At 31.2% G+C, this 18,559-nt stretch overlaps 1 protein-coding gene across 1 annotated transcript in view; it reads left to right on the forward strand.

Annotated features, from left to right (window-relative positions):
• The window catches only part of LOC149552926 (endoribonuclease Dicer homolog 3a-like), a 44,319-nt gene that overhangs the window by 14,264 nt on the left and 11,496 nt on the right, over positions 1 to 18,559 (forward strand). The window contains exons 8-24 of the mRNA XM_089790260.1: positions 5,849 to 5,978; positions 6,461 to 6,545; positions 6,632 to 6,845; positions 7,096 to 7,256; positions 8,811 to 8,841; positions 10,984 to 11,041; positions 11,181 to 11,239; positions 11,358 to 11,824; positions 11,931 to 12,222; positions 12,363 to 12,572; positions 13,069 to 13,276; positions 13,380 to 13,498; positions 13,616 to 13,904; positions 14,287 to 14,612; positions 14,823 to 14,909; positions 15,012 to 15,378; positions 15,896 to 15,993. Coding sequence (XP_089646386.1) covers positions 5,849 to 5,978; positions 6,461 to 6,545; positions 6,632 to 6,845; positions 7,096 to 7,256; positions 8,811 to 8,841; positions 10,984 to 11,041; positions 11,181 to 11,239; positions 11,358 to 11,824; positions 11,931 to 12,222; positions 12,363 to 12,572; positions 13,069 to 13,276; positions 13,380 to 13,498; positions 13,616 to 13,904; positions 14,287 to 14,612; positions 14,823 to 14,909; positions 15,012 to 15,378; positions 15,896 to 15,993 — 3,201 coding nt within the window. The remainder of the gene's footprint in view (positions 1 to 5,848; positions 5,979 to 6,460; positions 6,546 to 6,631; positions 6,846 to 7,095; positions 7,257 to 8,810; positions 8,842 to 10,983; positions 11,042 to 11,180; positions 11,240 to 11,357; positions 11,825 to 11,930; positions 12,223 to 12,362; positions 12,573 to 13,068; positions 13,277 to 13,379; positions 13,499 to 13,615; positions 13,905 to 14,286; positions 14,613 to 14,822; positions 14,910 to 15,011; positions 15,379 to 15,895; positions 15,994 to 18,559) is intronic.

Raw genomic sequence — 18,559 nt, forward strand, 5'->3', positions numbered from 1 at the left:
AAAAATTCTATTTACATCTAGATTTTTTTAGAATGGAAAAAAATGGATAATAGAAATATCAGTTGCATGTTTGTAGAAATAAATTAGAAAAACATGTATCTAGAAATTAAAAAGATTCTATATGTGTCTAATTTTTAGATTTTACTTTATTCTAAACTAATTATTGATGGATATATATTTTAAAAATATTTATGTAGTTTAAAGTTTAGATTTTAATTAATTTGTATGCAAATAGGAAAAAGAATAAATATTTTATATATATGTAGATTAATTTCTATTTTTAAAATTTACAAGTAAATGAGTACTTTATTCATTTAAAGTAAACAAGTTTTTAAGTAATATATTTTTATTTTAGAAATATATTAATCATAATGTTCATTTATTATTACTTATTTAATATACTTACTCTCAAATCTAAGACAATAGAAATGATATTTTATTAACTTTGAAATAGGGAAGTGTTAAGCAAGTTCGTTTACAAAAATACCAAAAATATATTTGGTCTTTGATCAAATTGGAGTTAATATAAGAAATATAAATATGATCATTAACAATTAAGCTAAATTCAGTTCAAAACAATAATGTTATTTAAATTTAAATAAATTTTTTTGAAAAGAATTCTATTTACATCTACATATTTTGATTGAAATAACCATAATTTAAAAACAAAATATAAAATAGATATGTTAATATATGTATGTAGAAAAAATTAGAAAGATTGCATGCATCTAAAATAATTCTATTTACATCTAGATTTTTTTAGAATGGAAAAAAATGGATAATAGAAATATCAGTTGCATGTTTGTAGAAATAAATTAGAAAAACATGTATATAGAAATTAAAAAGATTCTATATGTGTCTAATTTTTAGATTTTACTTTATTCTAAACTATTTATTGATGGATATATATTTTAAAAATATTTATGTAGTTTAAAGTTTAGATTTTAATTAATTTGTATGCAAATAGGAAAAAGAATAAATATTTTATATATATGTAGATTAATTTCTATTTTTAAAATTTACAAGTAAATGAGTACTTTATTCATTTAAAGTAAACAAGTTTTTAAGTAATATATTTTTATTTTAGAAATATATTAATCATAATGTTCATTTATTATTACTTATTTAATATACTTACTCTCAAATCTAAGACAATAGAAATGATATTTTATTAACTTTGAAATAGGGAAGTGTTAAGCAAGTTCGTTTACAAAAATACCAAAAATATATTTGGTCTTTGATCAAATTGGAGTTAATATTAGAAATATAAATATGATCATTAACAATTAAGCTAAATTCAATTCAAAACAATAATATTATTTAAATTTAAATAAAATAAGCCATGTTTACTTTGAAACATCAAACAACTAATTAACTAATACAATAATTAAAATAAATGAATCTATTATGACATAGAAAAATATTTTCGAAGTATAATTTCTTTGTTTTTGAATCAATATGAGTTTTTTTTTCTACTTGAAAAGATAAACCATCCTAATTGTCATCCTTAGTTAACCCTAACAACAACCCCTACCTTAGCCCTAGCCCCAACAATGATGTACAATATAACTATAATCCAACATTAAACTATAATTATAGCACTAAAACATATCCTTATTGATATAACAAAAATCTCAGTCCAAACCATAATCTAAACCAAAAACCTACACACTAATATTGGTTATAGTCCTAACCCTAAAATCTAACCCTTAACTATAATGTAAAAAAAAAATCCAAATATTGATCAAAATCCTAAACCTACCTATATGGATAACCATGATATTAAACTCTAAATCTAGTCCCAAGGTCCTAACCATGGTGTAAACCTATAACCGAACTCTTAAAAAATTTACTAATCCCTGATCCTAATCACATTCCCAACTTTAAACTTGAACCATAAACCATAGTTGTAACCATAATCATAAACTTAAACAAAACCCTAACCCTAAAGGTACAATCATAAAATTAATCATATCTTAGACCCTAATCCTAGCACAAACCACAATCATGACCAAATATAAATCTTCACCTTACCCCTAATCATAATTTCAATGTTAACCCTAACATTAGTTTCAATCCTACCATGATATGAACCCTAATATAGACTTCACCTTGATCCTCACCCTAATCTTAAGTCTAATTAAACCCTGACTAAAACCTAATCTAAATGATATATCTAACTATAATCCTAACTGTAATTATCATACAACCCAATGCTAACCCTCATGTATATTTAATCCCTAATCTTAACTCTAAATATTCTATAAACTCTAGAATTGACCTTGATTCTAACCATAACCCTAAAATCTAAATTGTAACCATAGCACGAAAGGTGGGGACCCCCGCTACATGGCACAATTTTGGGTCTTGGAGCCTTGCAAAAGCACTACAGAGTGAGGAAATGTCATAAAGGTTACATGTAGTAGCATGATGCAATTTTGGGCTTTAGAGCATTGCAGAAATAATGCAGCTTAAGGAGGCGCTAGAATGGAGACTCATGGAAAGAAGAGGAAAGACATTCATGTCGCTGGAAAAAAACTATGAAAAGAGATAACATGATGTCTTAACCTCCCACAAAAAATGCAAGGTTGATCCCAAGGGGGAATTTGGTTTCCCCAAAAATGAATGATGGTCATCGATGAAGGTCTTCCTCTCGAAATAGACGGCATAGATACATCGTGAATCCTCACCAATGAAGGATTAAGTCGCAACCGTCGATGTAAATTCTCCCCTCAAAAAGGATGATTGAGATGCAACGAGGAAACTCCTCCCAATGAAGGATTAAGTCACATTCGTCGATCAAGATTGGCTTTATTTCCAATGGATGACTAAGATGTAGTGAAGAGATTCCTCCCAACAAACAAAGCAGATAGCACAAAAGGTGTGAACCCCCTCCATGTGGCACAATTTTGGGTCTTAAAGACTCATGAAAGCATTGTGGAGTGAGGAAATGTTGGAAAGGCAATGCGTGGTAGCATGATGCAATTTTGGGCTTCAGAGAATTGAAGAAACAATGTAGCATGACGATGCATCAGAATGGAGATGCATGGCAGCATCTTGTGCAATTCTAGGCTTTAGAGTGTTTCGAAGACACTAGCATATAAAGAAACGTTAGAATGGGAATGCATGGCAACATCTTGCACTTTTGGGAAGATGGGAAGATAGCTCGCGAAGAAATAAGAGTTATCGAATCTTGTAGCATGAATCAACCCGACCAAGAAAAAATGATCCAGCGTGGTCAATGAAGAAACTGAGCCAACACAAAATGTTAGCCGCCAACTTTAGCAATGTTAATCCTCTGCAAAGAACCTATCCCATTTAAGGTCTCTCAGATCAGACATCAGTGATGGGTTGAATAGGGGGAAAAAATAGCACACAATGCCCTCCTAAATGAAATTCTAAATGTAACACTAATAACCACAGTCCTACTTCTTTCCCTAACCTTATCCATGAGCGTGGGAATATACATATTATTATATAGGGCACCTTATATAATAATAAATATAATCTAAAATCCCAACCCTTACTCCCCTCCTAACTATAACTGTGACCATAAGAAAACTTCTAAATATAACCCTTCCTCTAACTCTAACCCTAACCCTAACCCTAACTATAATTGTAACCCTATCCCTACCACTAACTGTAACCCTGAATCTAACTCTACCATAATTAGAATTTAACCCTAACTATAACTATAACCCTAAACCTAACTCTAACCTTAAGCGTAACCATAACCGTAACCCAAAACCTAACCCTAATCGTAGCTAGGATTCTAATACTCTGTCTACCCCTAACTCAAACTATAGCCCTAACTATACCTCAAACTCTAACCGTAACTCATATTCTAACCCTAAAACTTAACCCTAACCTTGACCCTAACCCTAACCCTAAGCCTAAGCCTAACCCTTTGTCTACCCCTATCTCTAACCCTAACCCTAACCCTAACCCTACCCCTAACTCTAACCCTAAATCTAACTCTACCATAATTAGACTCTAACCCTAACCCTAACTTTAATCCTGACTAAAACCCTAACCCTAACCCTAACTCTAACCTTAACCCTGACTCAATCCCCTTACCCTAACCTTAACATTGATATAACTCTCTCTATATATAACCCTAACTCTAAATATAAACCTAACCCTAACCCTAACCCTAAATCTAACTCTAACCCTAACTGTAAGCATAACCCTACCACTACCCATAACTCTAACTGTAAATCTAACTCTACCATAATTGGATTTTAATTTTAACCCTAACCCTAACTCTAACCCTAACCTTGACTCAAAACTCTAACCCTAACCCTAACTCTAACATTAATCCAACTGTAAAATTAACTCTATTGGTAACTCAAACCCTAAAACTAACCCTAATTCTAACCCTAACTCTAACTCTAGCTCTAGCTCTAACCCTAACTCTAACCATAACTCAAACTCAAACCCTAAACCTAACCCTAATCCTAACCCAAATTATAATGCTATGTCTACCCCTAACTCAAACTATAACCCTAACCCTAACTCAAACTCTAACCCTAACTCATACTCTAACCCTAAACCTAACCCTAGCCCTAACCCTAACCTAGAACCTTACCCTAACCCTAACCCTAACCCTATCTATAACCCTAATCCTAACCCTAACTCTAATCCTAATCTTAACCCTAATTCTAATCCTAACACTAACCTTAACCCTACCCCTAACTCTAACCATAAATCTAACTCTACCATAATTAGAATCTAACCCTAACCCTAACCTTAACCCTAGCTCAAACCCTTACCCTAACTTTGTCCCTAACCATATATCTACGTATGACTATAACATTTTACATTACAATATCCCAAAAATAAAATATATATTTTTATCTAAATTAAACTCCTTATATTAAGTTTAAAATAATATTTGACTCAAACCTTAACCGTAACCCTAACCTTAACCATGAGCATTACTCTAACCCTAACCTTAACCATAAACATAACTCTACACCTAACTCTAACCCTAATTCTAACTCTACCATAATTGGACTCTAATCCTATCCCTAACCCTAACTATAAGCATAACTCTAACCCTAGCCTTAACCATGAGCATAAATCTAATGTTAGCCTTACTATAACCCTAACACTAACCCTAATCATAACCATAACCATAACTCTAACCCTAACCTTAACCATGACCATAACATTAACCCTAACCTTAACCATAAACATAACTCTAATCTAAACCATAACCATAACTCTAACAATAACCATAACCATAACTCTATCCCTAACCTTAACCATAGCTCAAACCCTAACCCTAACTCCAACCCTAACTCTAATGCTAACCCAAACCCTAATTCTATCCCTAAGGTTAACATTAGCTATAATGGTAACTTTGTCCCTAACCATATATCTATGTATGACTATAACATTTTACATTATAATATCCCAAAAATAAAAAATATATTTTTAATCTATATTAAACTCCTTATATTAAATTTTTAAAAATATTTTGAAGCATAATTTTATTATAACTTCATACAACTCTAATTAAAAATTAATTAACAATTTTATAGTAACCTTATCAAAATAAAAAATAAAAAGTAAATATTTTTCCTATTGCGCCGCGACTACCACTAGCTATATATACCTCTATATATATTACGCTGAGAGTAATCGTTCTCGAGGCGCCTATTTTTATTTTCATTAATCCCAACTTCGATTAAAATAACTTTGGGATTAAATAAAAATAGGCGCCTCGAGAACGATTACTCTCGGCGTAATATATATAGAGGTATATATAGCTAGTTACATAACTAATTATTAGACTACACGAGAATGGTTTTATACATTAACATGAAATCTGTCAATCATACAGGTTGTTCAGCTATACAGTGAAAAAGAGAAGTTACGTGAGACTGCTACTGGAATGGTAGAAATGGAGGAATATGCTCTAGATGATTATCTAAAAGATGCTCGTAGACTCTTTGAAGAAGAATTACCATCTGGTATGCATGTCCACCACACTTTCAAGGGGTAGTAAATCATGAACAATAATTTTCACACGAAACTTATATGGTCAATTGAGAAATCTTTATTAATTTTTTTGCTTGCACTTCTAGAACCTAGAATAACTGACATAACTGCTAGGATGGTCAGAGTGCCATCATGCAATCCAGGCCAATTATATAACATAGATGTAAGATTGCTAAATATTTGTATAAATAGGCATTCTAACCACTCTGAACATTCATAACATGGACATTGAGGAGTCCATTAAGAAATGCAGCTAAAAGTGATCATCATCAAACAAAAATACATCTGACTGAATCCGACCATCTTACTCTGAATTCAATTGTCATGGATTTTCATAAATCCGAAAGAAACAAATTACAGCTGAAAAAATAGTTGTTGATTTTCTTGTAGTATAAAATGTTGTTACTTGTTCGGTGTAAACATCAAATTAAAAATATTGAATTTGAGACTTCAGATGTGAACGAATTATTCAAGACACTTGAAGGAATTCACAATGCTGTTAAACATGGCATTTTAACTCAAAAGTTGGAGCAGCTAGTGCATTTTTTAATATAGAAGAGGTACGAGAAATCATAGTAATGTGATATCAGTGTCTATTTGTAGTTTTTTTATTGCATTTTGATAGAAGACTGACTCCTAGTTTTAACAATGATGAAGATCCCAGAAAGGTTTCCTGTATAGTATTTATGGAAAGAGTGATTGCAGCTGTAGTAATCTCAAGTTTGCTACAACAGATTGATTGTTTGAAATGTCTGAAGACTGATTTCTTATCTAGTTTAAGCTCTACATTTGGTAGCAAGACACAGAAAAAAGCTTTAGAAAACTTTTCTTCTGGAAAGGTTGGTTGGATCTTTCATTTACTAGAAACAAATGTTAATTTGATTACGACCATGCTATTCAAACTTACCTAGATGTTAAATTTTTCTTAATACGTTGTTAAAAATTTTTCTTAATACGTTGTTCAAATGTTACATCAAATTTTCAGTTGCATCTTTTTCAGAAATATATTTATAAAGGTTATTGATATTGATTTTTCAAAAATCTATGGGCTGTATTGAATTATGATGTTTTTTGAATATGAATGTGCAGGTTCAAGTTTTAGTTGCAACAGATGTGATTGAAGAAGGTATTGATGTAAAAAATTGTAACTGTGTCATCCGTTTTGATTTACCCGTAAGCCTGCACAGTTATATTCAATCTAGTGGACGTGCTCGCCATGAAAACTCAGAGTTCATCTTATTTGTTGAGAGGTAATTTGCGAATATAAATTCAAGTAATTAATATAACATTCAAGCTTACAGGTTTTACCTTGGAAAAATGAATAAATTTTTTTTTAAAAAAGTAAATTACTACATTCTTATCTGTTTAAAAAATGCATAAAATACGTTATTACAACAAGCTTTGAGTTTGGCATCATAGTTTAAACCATGGTCCCTAGGAGATGCATGATGTAAATAATCACTTTGCTTTTTCAACTTCAGTAAAATGTGAGTCTAGCTATTAATTATCGAAAATTTCATCTGATGATTTCAAATACCATAGAAGTCATAAGGCATTTGCAATTTGATAAAATCTAGAAAATTCATAACCAATGTTAGTGTTATACTTTTACATTAAATATTATCAATTTTTGAATTTCACAAAGGTAATGAGAAGCAGAAGGATGACTTATTTGATATAATAAAGAGTGTAGCCATAATAGAGGACATAATATCAAGTGAAAATGATGCTTCTATAACGAAGAGGAGTTCAATTGAAAAGGATTTGTCAGTAGATGTTGAACAGCTTCCAGAAATCACAACCATTGTAAATAGACTGCCTTACACTAAGTAGAAAAGTGTGGTTGAAAAGGATAAATCTAGAACTTCAAATGAAGTTGAAGATTTTGGTGAAGATCTTGGAGGAGTTCATGAAAGAGAGGATAGCATTGAAGAAAGAGTAATTGAGAATGGGGATGAAATCGAAGAAGATTGCAATGACAAAGAGGGAATAACATCTACGAAATCAGGTGTGAAAATAATTCATTCTCTTGTATTATTGGAGGCTCTGACATTAGAAATAGTTTTTCTAAACTTTTAGTATTATGTAGAAGTAAAACTATATTATTTATTGGAATGAAATTGATATTTGATAAATTTGATTGTGATATATGAATTAAATGTGTTTTTTCTAATAGCAGTTGAAAGTTTTCTCTTATATTTCCTTTTATTGCTTATATTTTTTTTAAAGAAAATATTTAACTTTTTTGAAAATTTTGAAGTCATATTGTATATCCCAAATAATAATAGAGGTAATTAAATTTATATTTCATATATTAGTTATTTCTTAAAAGTGTGTTTTCAATAAACGTAATTATTTATTTTAATTACATTTTATAAAAAAAATTATTGTCAAATAAAAAAATTAATGAAACTGAATAAAATGTCAATATTCTTTGGAGAAAATTTTGTTTTGATGATATTTTTGTTCTTTTATAATCTTTATTAATGAAAATTATGCAGGATTTTGTTTGATGATTAGTAGGTTGTGATATTTGAAGATTTAATTGTCTGACATTATTTCTTTTTCTTTCTGCAAGGTCTACCTGAAATAAGGGAGTTACATTCAACTGTTAAAATAGACACATTATCTGATAGTTGGGATGAAGAGGGGAGAGAAGTTAGTTTGAAAGTTTACGAACTTCATTTTATATCTAAATCCAATGATAATAAGACATATTTAAATTTTTCCATGTTAATTAAATCTGAATTAGATGATGACATTGCAAATACAGATACAGTGTTACATCCCAAATTTTGACCTAGCTTGAAATATAGCCGTTCAGGTTCACATGAGGTCAGTTGGCAGTTAATTTGATATTTAGTCATTATGATTTCAAGTGAAGATGACATGTTAATTGATCATTAATTGCGAATTCATGGAATTAAGATGAAAGGTAGATTTGATCATTTATAATTTATAATTTAATTACAGAGAAATTCCTTGCAGAGAGCATGTCAAAGGAGTGGAAACATTAAAGACATAAAGAATGTGCCATTCCGTATGCGAAGAAATACACGATAATATGAGGTCTGAAGCTCTTCTGTATTGGAAAAAATAGCTCATTATAGCCTAGTGCCAAATGTTAAATTAGACCTAGGAAAACTGGTTGTTACATATGGTATCAAAGCGCTGGGTTCAACCCTAAAACCTTGGGTCCAGCACTGTTTCTAAGAAACTTAAAACATAAATGTTGAAAACGATCTAATTTTTGCATATCCGGATATTGCAATAAAAAAAAAAAAAAAATCATACTGAAAAATCATTCAGAATAGCCCAGAAGGCTGAAATGATATAAAGTGAACAAATGTATAAAGCAATTAAAAAAGAAAAAAAAAAGGGATTGGCAAGCTGAGTGGTGGAGATCGGGTTTGACGACCCAAATTTTGAAATCCTTGGCCAGGGTGGAATTAGGTAGATTTGCTGGAACAATTGATCTTGTTGATTGTCCTGATGCTTCAGTTATTTTGTCGAATAACTGTTGGGACTTCAACCCACCTGATTACTCAATGGCAGGACCATAATGTTACATATGTATTATCCCTGGTGGGAGGGCCATTCTTTGTTGAGAATGAGAAGATTAAAAGGGTCCCGATGCCTAGACTTGCGCAATCCAAATATAGTTTATAATCTTGATAAAATGTTATCTAAATCTATCACGAGTGGGTTTGTTGACCCAAGTTAATGACCGAAATGAATTGTTGTCTATTTTGAACTTGAATTGAATGAAAATAAATTGTGAACCATGATCCTTTCTGATGTTGGTTAAACAATCAGATCATTATGTGCTCCAAAAGGAGTTGGAACTATCAATGCTTGTTTATAGATGTGAAATTTTGATGAAATGGGCGTGGAAACCTGAATCATAGAAATGGAAAAGATGAATTTCCAAGTATTTGAAATGATGAGAATCTTATGAATTGTTCCAAATGCTTATGATCTTGATTTGATGATCTTGCATAGTATATCATTGTTTTTGCCCTTTGACACATTATTATACATGTATAATACACATGTGATGTTGACTTTACTTATTGAGCTGTTGTATATTGTTTTGGAGATATCCTACCATGAAATGATTATTCTAATGAAATATTGGGCTTGAAGGCCAAGGATTACAATGGAAAAACATGGATTCACTAACCTATTACAAGTAATCTATAAGTTGCAAGGATGATCTATCCATTAATATGTATGAGTAATTTAAATTATGATCAAGTTATGATCTGGAACTTACTGGTTGAAAAATTTGAATTTTGAATACTTATCTTACTTTCAACCATTGAACCTTGTAAATAAAGAAATCAGTATGGAATTATACTAATGATATGGTGAGTGTCAACATAAGTATGACAGGAATATGAAACAAAATTGACTCAATCAATGCTAAGATGACCACTATTGCGGTAAAATGAACTCAGGTAAGTACGTGTTCAATTTTGTGTTACCATGCAAGTATCTTTTTGGAAGCTTTAAAGTAAAAAGGGATCTTGAGTTTTGACTATGATTTTCATTTTGACCCAATTGAGAAAATAAATGATATCACAATGATTATATATATGTATCTTATATGTGGAATCTTCTTTTAGTGTCTAAATTGCAGAGGTCATCGAGGACGATGAACCACAAGGGGAATGGTACGTTACATTCCAATTTCTAAAATACTCCTTTATAATGTTCGTTGCAATTTCAAGTTCATCAAGGACAATGAACCACAAGGGGAATGGTATGTTACATCCCAAATTTTGACCTAGCTTGAAATATAGCCGTTGAGGTTCACATGAGGTTAGTTGGCAGTTAATTTGATATTTAGTAGTTATGATTTCAAGTGAAGATGACATGTTAGTTGATCATTAATCGAAAATTCATGGAACTAAGATGAAAGGTAGATTTGATTATTTATAATTTATAATTTAATTACAGAGAAATTCCTTGCAGGGAGCATGTCGAAGGAGTGGAAACATTGTCAGAAAAGACATAAAGAATGTGCCATTCCGTATGCAAAGAAATACAAGATAATATGAGGTCTGAAGCTCTTCTGTACTGGGAAAAACAGCTCATTATAGCCTAGTGCCGAATGTTAAATTAGACCTGGGAAAACTGGTTGTTACATATAGATATGTTTTTAACTACAGATAAGCTTGTTAAGGCAGAATTTTTACGAAGAGGAGAAATGACTTTGGATTTAACTCAGGTATTGAAAGACAAACAACTTCATCTTCCAATTTATATATTACAATTTGCTTCCAATAAGTTAATTACTTCTTTTTGTATGAAACTGATAATAGTTCTGTCACTTGTGTATTAAACAGATGAGGAATGCAAAAGATTTTCAAGAAATAATTTTCAATGGAATTTTTGGAAATCTGAGGAATAAGAAAAAATTCATGGAAATGAAAAACCTATGGTGCACTTCCTATACTTACTTACTTCTGCCCTTAGAATCAAATCAGTCTAGTCCAACTGTTATTGACTGGAAATGCATCGAAACATGTGCAACAAGAGCTAGAGAGTTTAAATTACTTTCAACTATTTTAGAAGAGGCTTCTATGATAGGAACAATAGATTTGCACAGTCGAGAGGACTCTGAAATTTTGATTTTGGCTAGTGACATCTGTGAATCTTCACATTTGATAGATAAAGCAGTGCTTACTGTTCATAATGGAATGCTTTATCAAGTCGTAGAAATTATTCACGAAAAAACTGCTGAGAGGCCCTTCCCTCCCAAAAAAGTTTCTAATCCATGTTATGGTAGCTACAGTGAATATTTTCTGAAAAAGTGGGTATCTCATCTTTGATAGTCTTAATCTTAAATGCCCGTCCAGGTGTATTCACATAGAGTTGATTGCAATGGTTCTAATTAATTTATCATGATGATTTTGCAGGCATGGAAAGAAACTGAAGCATTTAAATCAACCACTTCTTAGGGTGAAGCATGCTAAGCGACCCCGTAATTGTCTTACAAAACACCAAGAAAAGGCAGTGGAGAAAGAAGGACCATTTGTGGAACTTCCTCCAGAGTTGTGTTTGAACTTGGATGTTCCAAGCTCATTTATGAGATCATTGTGTTTGCTTCCATCTGTTATGCACCGCCTCAATTGTTTAATGCTCGCAAGTCAACTTAATAAAACAATTAAGATAGAACGCCAAAATTGTCCACCTGTATCCATGCAACTGGTAATTTCATTGCTAATCATTTCAAACTGATGTTATTTTGTTTCATTTATTTATTTAAGATTAATTGTTTCACTTTTGTTTTTCTATGCAGAAGTAAATTCTTCTTAACCTCTTACTGAACACTTTTTCTTTCTTCATAGATACTGGAAGCAATCACTTCACACAAATGCTTAGAATGTTACTCCTATGAGCGGTTGGATTTATTGGGTGACTCCTTTTTAAAACATGCCATTAGTCGACATCTTTTTATGAAATACGAAAATGAGGATGAAGGACAGTTATCATATCGTAGAGCTAAGGCAGTCTATAATAAAACGCTTCATGATTTGGCATTGAACCGTAATTTGCAAGTACTAAAATGCTATATTTTAATAGTTAGTTGATAAAAAAGAAATTCTAAATTAAAAATTCTACTGGTAAAATGAGCTCCTGTTTTTTTAACTCTTTATTCATAGTTAGTTAATAAAAACATCTTAGTAAATATACTATAGATTAGAAATCCTACTGCTAAAATAAATTGATATTTTATGTTTCTTAGACAGTTTTCTCTCAAGTTTTAAGAATTAGTGACAAGTACAATATGACCCTTAATATGGGCTGAATATATTGATATCCGCCTTCTTTGAGGAAAAAGATGTGCGTCTTTAAACAATTTTCTTTTTCCATCTTGATCTTTTACTTCAGTCAATTGAGTTAATAACAGCTGATACTGTTATGCTGATTGAAGACTATTGCTTGTTTACGTGGAAGAATTTTGATTTTGATATAGTCTATATTTAATAAGTTGAGTATTTGTCAATTTCAAGTCTAATCTAATAACTTATTCCTCTTTTTCTTTGTGAAAAGGGATATGTTTTAGATGATCTATTTGATGTGTGCAAATGGGTCGCCCCTGGGCTACATTGTAGAAGCATTGTTCCCTGCCCTTGCAACCCAGAAGATTCCAACAGTCTTGAAATGGGCAAAGTTTGTGACAAGAGGCATCGATGGATTCAATCCAAAACAATATCAGATGTTGTGGAGGCCCTAATTGGAGCACATTTGATCGGAGGGGGTACAAATGTAGCTCTTGAGTTCATGAGATGGATGAACATGGAGGTTAATGTTGAAGATGAGTCAGTAGATATTGCATGCAAACGTTCTATAAATTATCCTAGTGTATGCACGTTTGGATGAACTGGAATTGATCTTAGACTACCGCTTTGAGAACCGATGCCTCTTTGTAGAAGCAATCACACATGCTTCAATTAGTGAAGAAGGACGACATTCTTACCAGGTAATTTTATATTGAACTTACCTTGCACAGTCCAAATAGTATATTTGATAGTACTTGCACAATTAATTTTTTCTAGAATGTAGAACTGAATGTTGATATTATGTGCAAATTTTACAGAGGTTAGAATTCCTAGGTGACTCTGTACTAGATCTTGTTATTACTAAGCATCTGTACTCAACATATGAGGAATCATCCCAGGGAATTTTATCAGACTTACGGCAGGTAGCTGTTAACAACGAGAACTTTGCTCAAGCAACAGTGAAACACAATATTCACAACTATCTTCGTCATAATTCAGATGAATTAAAAAATCAAACGTTAAAATTTGTTGAGGAATTTAAACAACATAGAGGTGTTGACTGCAAGTTTATATCATTTGGAGGAGGAATGCATGCTCCAAAGGCAAGTTAGTTTAACATTTGTGAGAATTCATCCTTGAATTTTCGTTTAATCAGCTCACTTTTTTTTGGTTATTGAAAATTTTCTATAATGCTCAATAGCATGATTGAGGAGCCTTATTCTATGCATATTAATATAATTTATTGGACCGGAAGTCGTGGAAGTCCATCTTGACTTTTATTATTGAACATAAAAAGTACATAGATAGGTATACAATAAAAGATTTCCAGTGGGTAATTGTGTAATAAATTTCAATTTATTTTATTGTTTGGTAATTAATTCCTAGATATATTACAAACATTTTATTAGCATTCCTCTTATTGCATGTTAACATAAATGTTCACTTTGATTACAACTTATGTTATTTTACTATATTTCTTAAATGCAAGTATTAGGAGATAGACTAGAAAGCATTTCAGGTGCAATATTAGTGGATACTCGACTAAAACTTGATGTTGTCTGGAAAAAACTAAAAACTATTTTGTCTCCCATTGTTACACCTGAAAACATGGAATTGCAACCACTACGAGAATTGCACGAGCTCTGCTCTTACCACCATTATGAATTCAATGTGGCCACCACAAAGACAAGGAATGTTCATGTGGCCACTGTACAAATAAAGGTGAAGAGATCAATTATATCTGGAGAAGGATCAACCGTGAAGAAGAGGTCTACAGAAACTAAAGCTGCCAAACATGCATTGGCACAGTTGAAGGTATTTTCAAAATTTTCTGTCATTCTATTTGTCAGAGAGGGTTTAGCAAGGAGCCTCAGTGCATAGAGTCTTAGAAGCCTATCATAACCGAGAGATTAAGTTGTTTAATTGGTGAATCTAAATTTATTTTCATTGATCAATAGCATCACATGGACAAGCCTTATTATAATTGGGAGTTCCTGATCTTGGAATGGTGGTTTTGTAAATAAGGTAATGGGAATATTTCATAGACGTTCAGTGGACGCGACTGGGAATGAAGCTTTGCATGCATCTAATCTCATTGCTCAAGAAAACATGGTCTGTCTCTTATATAATGTTTATTTTAATTATGCTGGCTGAAATTTTTCAAAGAAAAAGTTGTATTCAGTTAATGGAGATAATGTTTTATTGTTGGGCCAGATAACTGCTAGCAGTACACAAGTAGATTCAGGAGAAGTGGATATGTTTGTTTCACTCGATCAGTGTCACAAAGAAAAAATACATGAGGAAGTCTTATTTTGTTCCAGCAAATCAATGCAAGGTAAAGACCTGGATCTACTTCCACATATAAAATCCACTAACAAGCGTAAATTGGAAGAGGGAGAGGAAGGTTTGGGTATGATAGAAGAGCCTATACATGAGACTATAAAAAGTAATCGTCCAAAGAAGAGGACCAAAGCTAGAAAGATAGATGTAACTCTACTGGAGGCATCAGTGAATTCCTTGATACCTAAAGATCATATTCATGATGCAAAGGATGATTCTAATAAGAATTGCTCCCTTGAAGGTATTTTTAATTTCTTTTAAAAAAAGTCTTAACATATCTTGTTATACATGATTAAATCCGTGGGATTTCTATGGTAACGTAACTTTATATCTATGTGAAGTGGAAAAGCTATTGTTGGAATTTCAAGCTACAGGCACCCATTTCTAATCTTTTTCCAACAATAGTAATGTACTAAACAATGGATATATAAGAATGGTTGTCCTTTGAAGGTTTTCTTTTGCTTCTTTCAGTACATAAATTTCAGGCCATAAGCTATAGTTATAGCTCAGGAATTGTTAAGTAATGAAGTAAAAAGTAGATATAAAAATGGTTGTTCTTCAAAAGTTTTCTTCTTACTTCTTTCACTCAAATTTTTAGTCATAGGCCAGTTGAATAGTTAAAACTTGGAAATATGCATGAAATATGTTAAAATACTGAAATTTTCATTAAAAATGTGAAGAAATGAAGTTATAAATTGCATATTTATATTTTTTTGTTTTTATAATTATAAAGAATTATTTTGCTATGAACAATTCAGGTGGCTTCTTTAGCATTCCGAGTGAGAATGTAGATAACACGCTTTCCTTGAGGAAGCATATATTGGAAGAGGGAAAGGAAGATGTCGGAATGGAATATGTGCTTTTAATCATCCAGAGAAGAGGGCCAAAGCTAGAAAGATGCATCTATTGGAGACATCGGTGAATTCCTTAATATCTGAGGACCATAACTGCGATGAAGAGGATAATGCCATGGGGAACAGTTGTAAAGATGACTCTAACAATAATTGCTCCTTTGGAGGTAGTTTTGTGAGTTAATGTTTTTGTCCAAAAACATTAATCTGTTGTATTACATATGATTAAATCCATGGGAAAGTCTATGGTGATGGACATAATTATCTATGATAAGGGGAAAAGTTGTCCTTGGAAGTTAAGGATACAAGCACACTAGTCTTATATTTTCTTTTACAAACTATACTAATAACTAAAGATACATATTTATAAAAATGATAATCTTTTAGAGTTTTCTTTTACTTCTCTCCTACATAAGTTTCTTGGCCGTCAGTTGTAATTATGTCCTAAGAATAGTTGAACTGTTAAAAGCAACACAAATTTATCATATATATTGAAATTTTTCGTAAATACATTTATATTCTTCTGATTTGATAATTAAAAATAATAATTTTTCTATGAGCTATTTAGATGGCTCGACAAGAATTTCAAATGAAGACGTTCTTCTGATTTGATAATTAAAAATAGCTATTTTGCCTTGAACTATTCAGATGGCTCAACAAGCATTCCAAATGAAGATGTAAAAAGTAATCTCCCCATGAAGAAGGCAAAATGTTGCCTCTCATGTACACAACATTTATTAAGTGTAATCTTAGGTTTGAATATTTCTTCAAAATCTAAAGGACAATTTTAAATTTGAGTCATTGTTCTCATTATGATTTAGCTATATGTTATAATTATTTTAATTAATGATTATTAATGTTATTGGATGAGGGCTATCTGTTTTTTTAAATAATGAATAAAAAAATTATTTAGTGGCTAGCCAATATTTGTCTTTTCAAAAAAATAAATAAATTATAAACTAGCGCAGTCAAATGATGTCACTAAGTGCTGGCATGGAAATTTTGTAACATTTTGTGTGCAAAGTAAAACATTGGTAAGATAATTTATATTTTTATTATTTTCTCTTCCTTGGAACTAATGAAATACACATTGATAGACTTTTCCTTCATTGAGGCTCATCTTGTCTTTTCAAGAATTCATTTTCTTTGCAAGTTTTACCAATATCTTGCACCCTTTTCATCTGTAGTGAATTTTATAGGCTCTTGGTTAAATGGCTTGTGCTTTTATTATCCTTCTTTAAAATAATGGGTGAAACATGAACATCGACATTGTTATTAATGAAGAACAAACTACTGTAGTAGTTTCCATCATTATATCATGTACATGAAGTCTGTGAGCATTGTAGATCTAATGTAATGTCTACCCCTAATTTACTTTTCATGTTTTATTGCATATTCTTTTAGGCCAGCTTTATGGTTATGTTTTATGACTATTGGTGATTGATTACCAGATTGGATTGGATGTTATTTCATACTCAGTTTATATATCTGATGAGCTACTTAATGCTCAGTTATTTTATGTGTTCATAGTTAGTTTTTTGATGATTATATGTGTATGTTCATATAGTGATTTCAGTTATTTTATGATGATAGTTAGATGAATGATTTATATCCAATTTCTATTGTTACCTACCCCATACTTGCATGTGTATGGTGTACATGCATGCCTTTTTTATGGTTGACATTTTTGATGTAGTTGATGGAGGCAGTCATAGTCATGTACTAGTCACGATCTACATGATGCACCACTCCCTGTCATTGTCTATTTACTATAGATTTATATGTATATGTATATGCTTGGCTTTTATGCAGATTGCAAGTGCTAGTATCAACTTCCCTAAATTGTTTGAATAAGCATGCCTTATCGCAGTATCTCAATGGTAAAAGATGAGAGAGAGTTCTTAAGTGCAAATTTTAACCCTAAGAAAATTGTCCTATAAAGTAGGACAAGTATCTGAGTTATTTACCCTTCCAAATTTGTCAAGTGACGCGAATCTAAGACTTTGACCCTTTGAGTTTGATTTAGTACTTTATCTTTAAAATGAGTTTTCTTTATAGTTTTGTGGGTTTATTGTGATTTTCAATTATAATTAAATCAAATGAAAATATTAGTAAATAATTTAATTTTTAATTACATTTAATTAATTAAATAAATATAATAAATAAATTTAAAAGATTTAATTAAAGTTTTAATTTTGGCATAATTATATTAATTTAATTTAATAATAATTTATTTAGGAGGTTTATCTTAATAATAAACTCTAAATATTATTATTAGTTAAATTAAAAAATAGATTATTAAAAGTGTGATTGTAAAAATGAAACCCTAATGGGAGCAAGCTCTTTATTAAGGAAATATAGCTCATTTCTACACATATAGGTGGTTTGTAGGAGCAAATTTTGAGAAAGGGGGTTTTCAAGAAGACATAAATTCTTGCAAGTTTTGACCATTAATTTGGTTAGCATCAGCTTGAGGTAGGACCTTGTTGAGATTTGCACAATAATTTTTCTTCTAAATATTCTCTATCTTCTCTGTGTTTGTTATAGATCTGCTTTCAGAAATAATTCTGG

The sequence above is a fragment of the Cupressus sempervirens genome, chromosome 6 (assembly GCF_028749045.1).
Source record: "Cupressus sempervirens isolate cs-2001-9-10 chromosome 6, ASM2874904v1, whole genome shotgun sequence".
In the NCBI taxonomy this organism is placed as follows: Eukaryota; Viridiplantae; Streptophyta; class Pinopsida; order Cupressales; family Cupressaceae; genus Cupressus; species Cupressus sempervirens.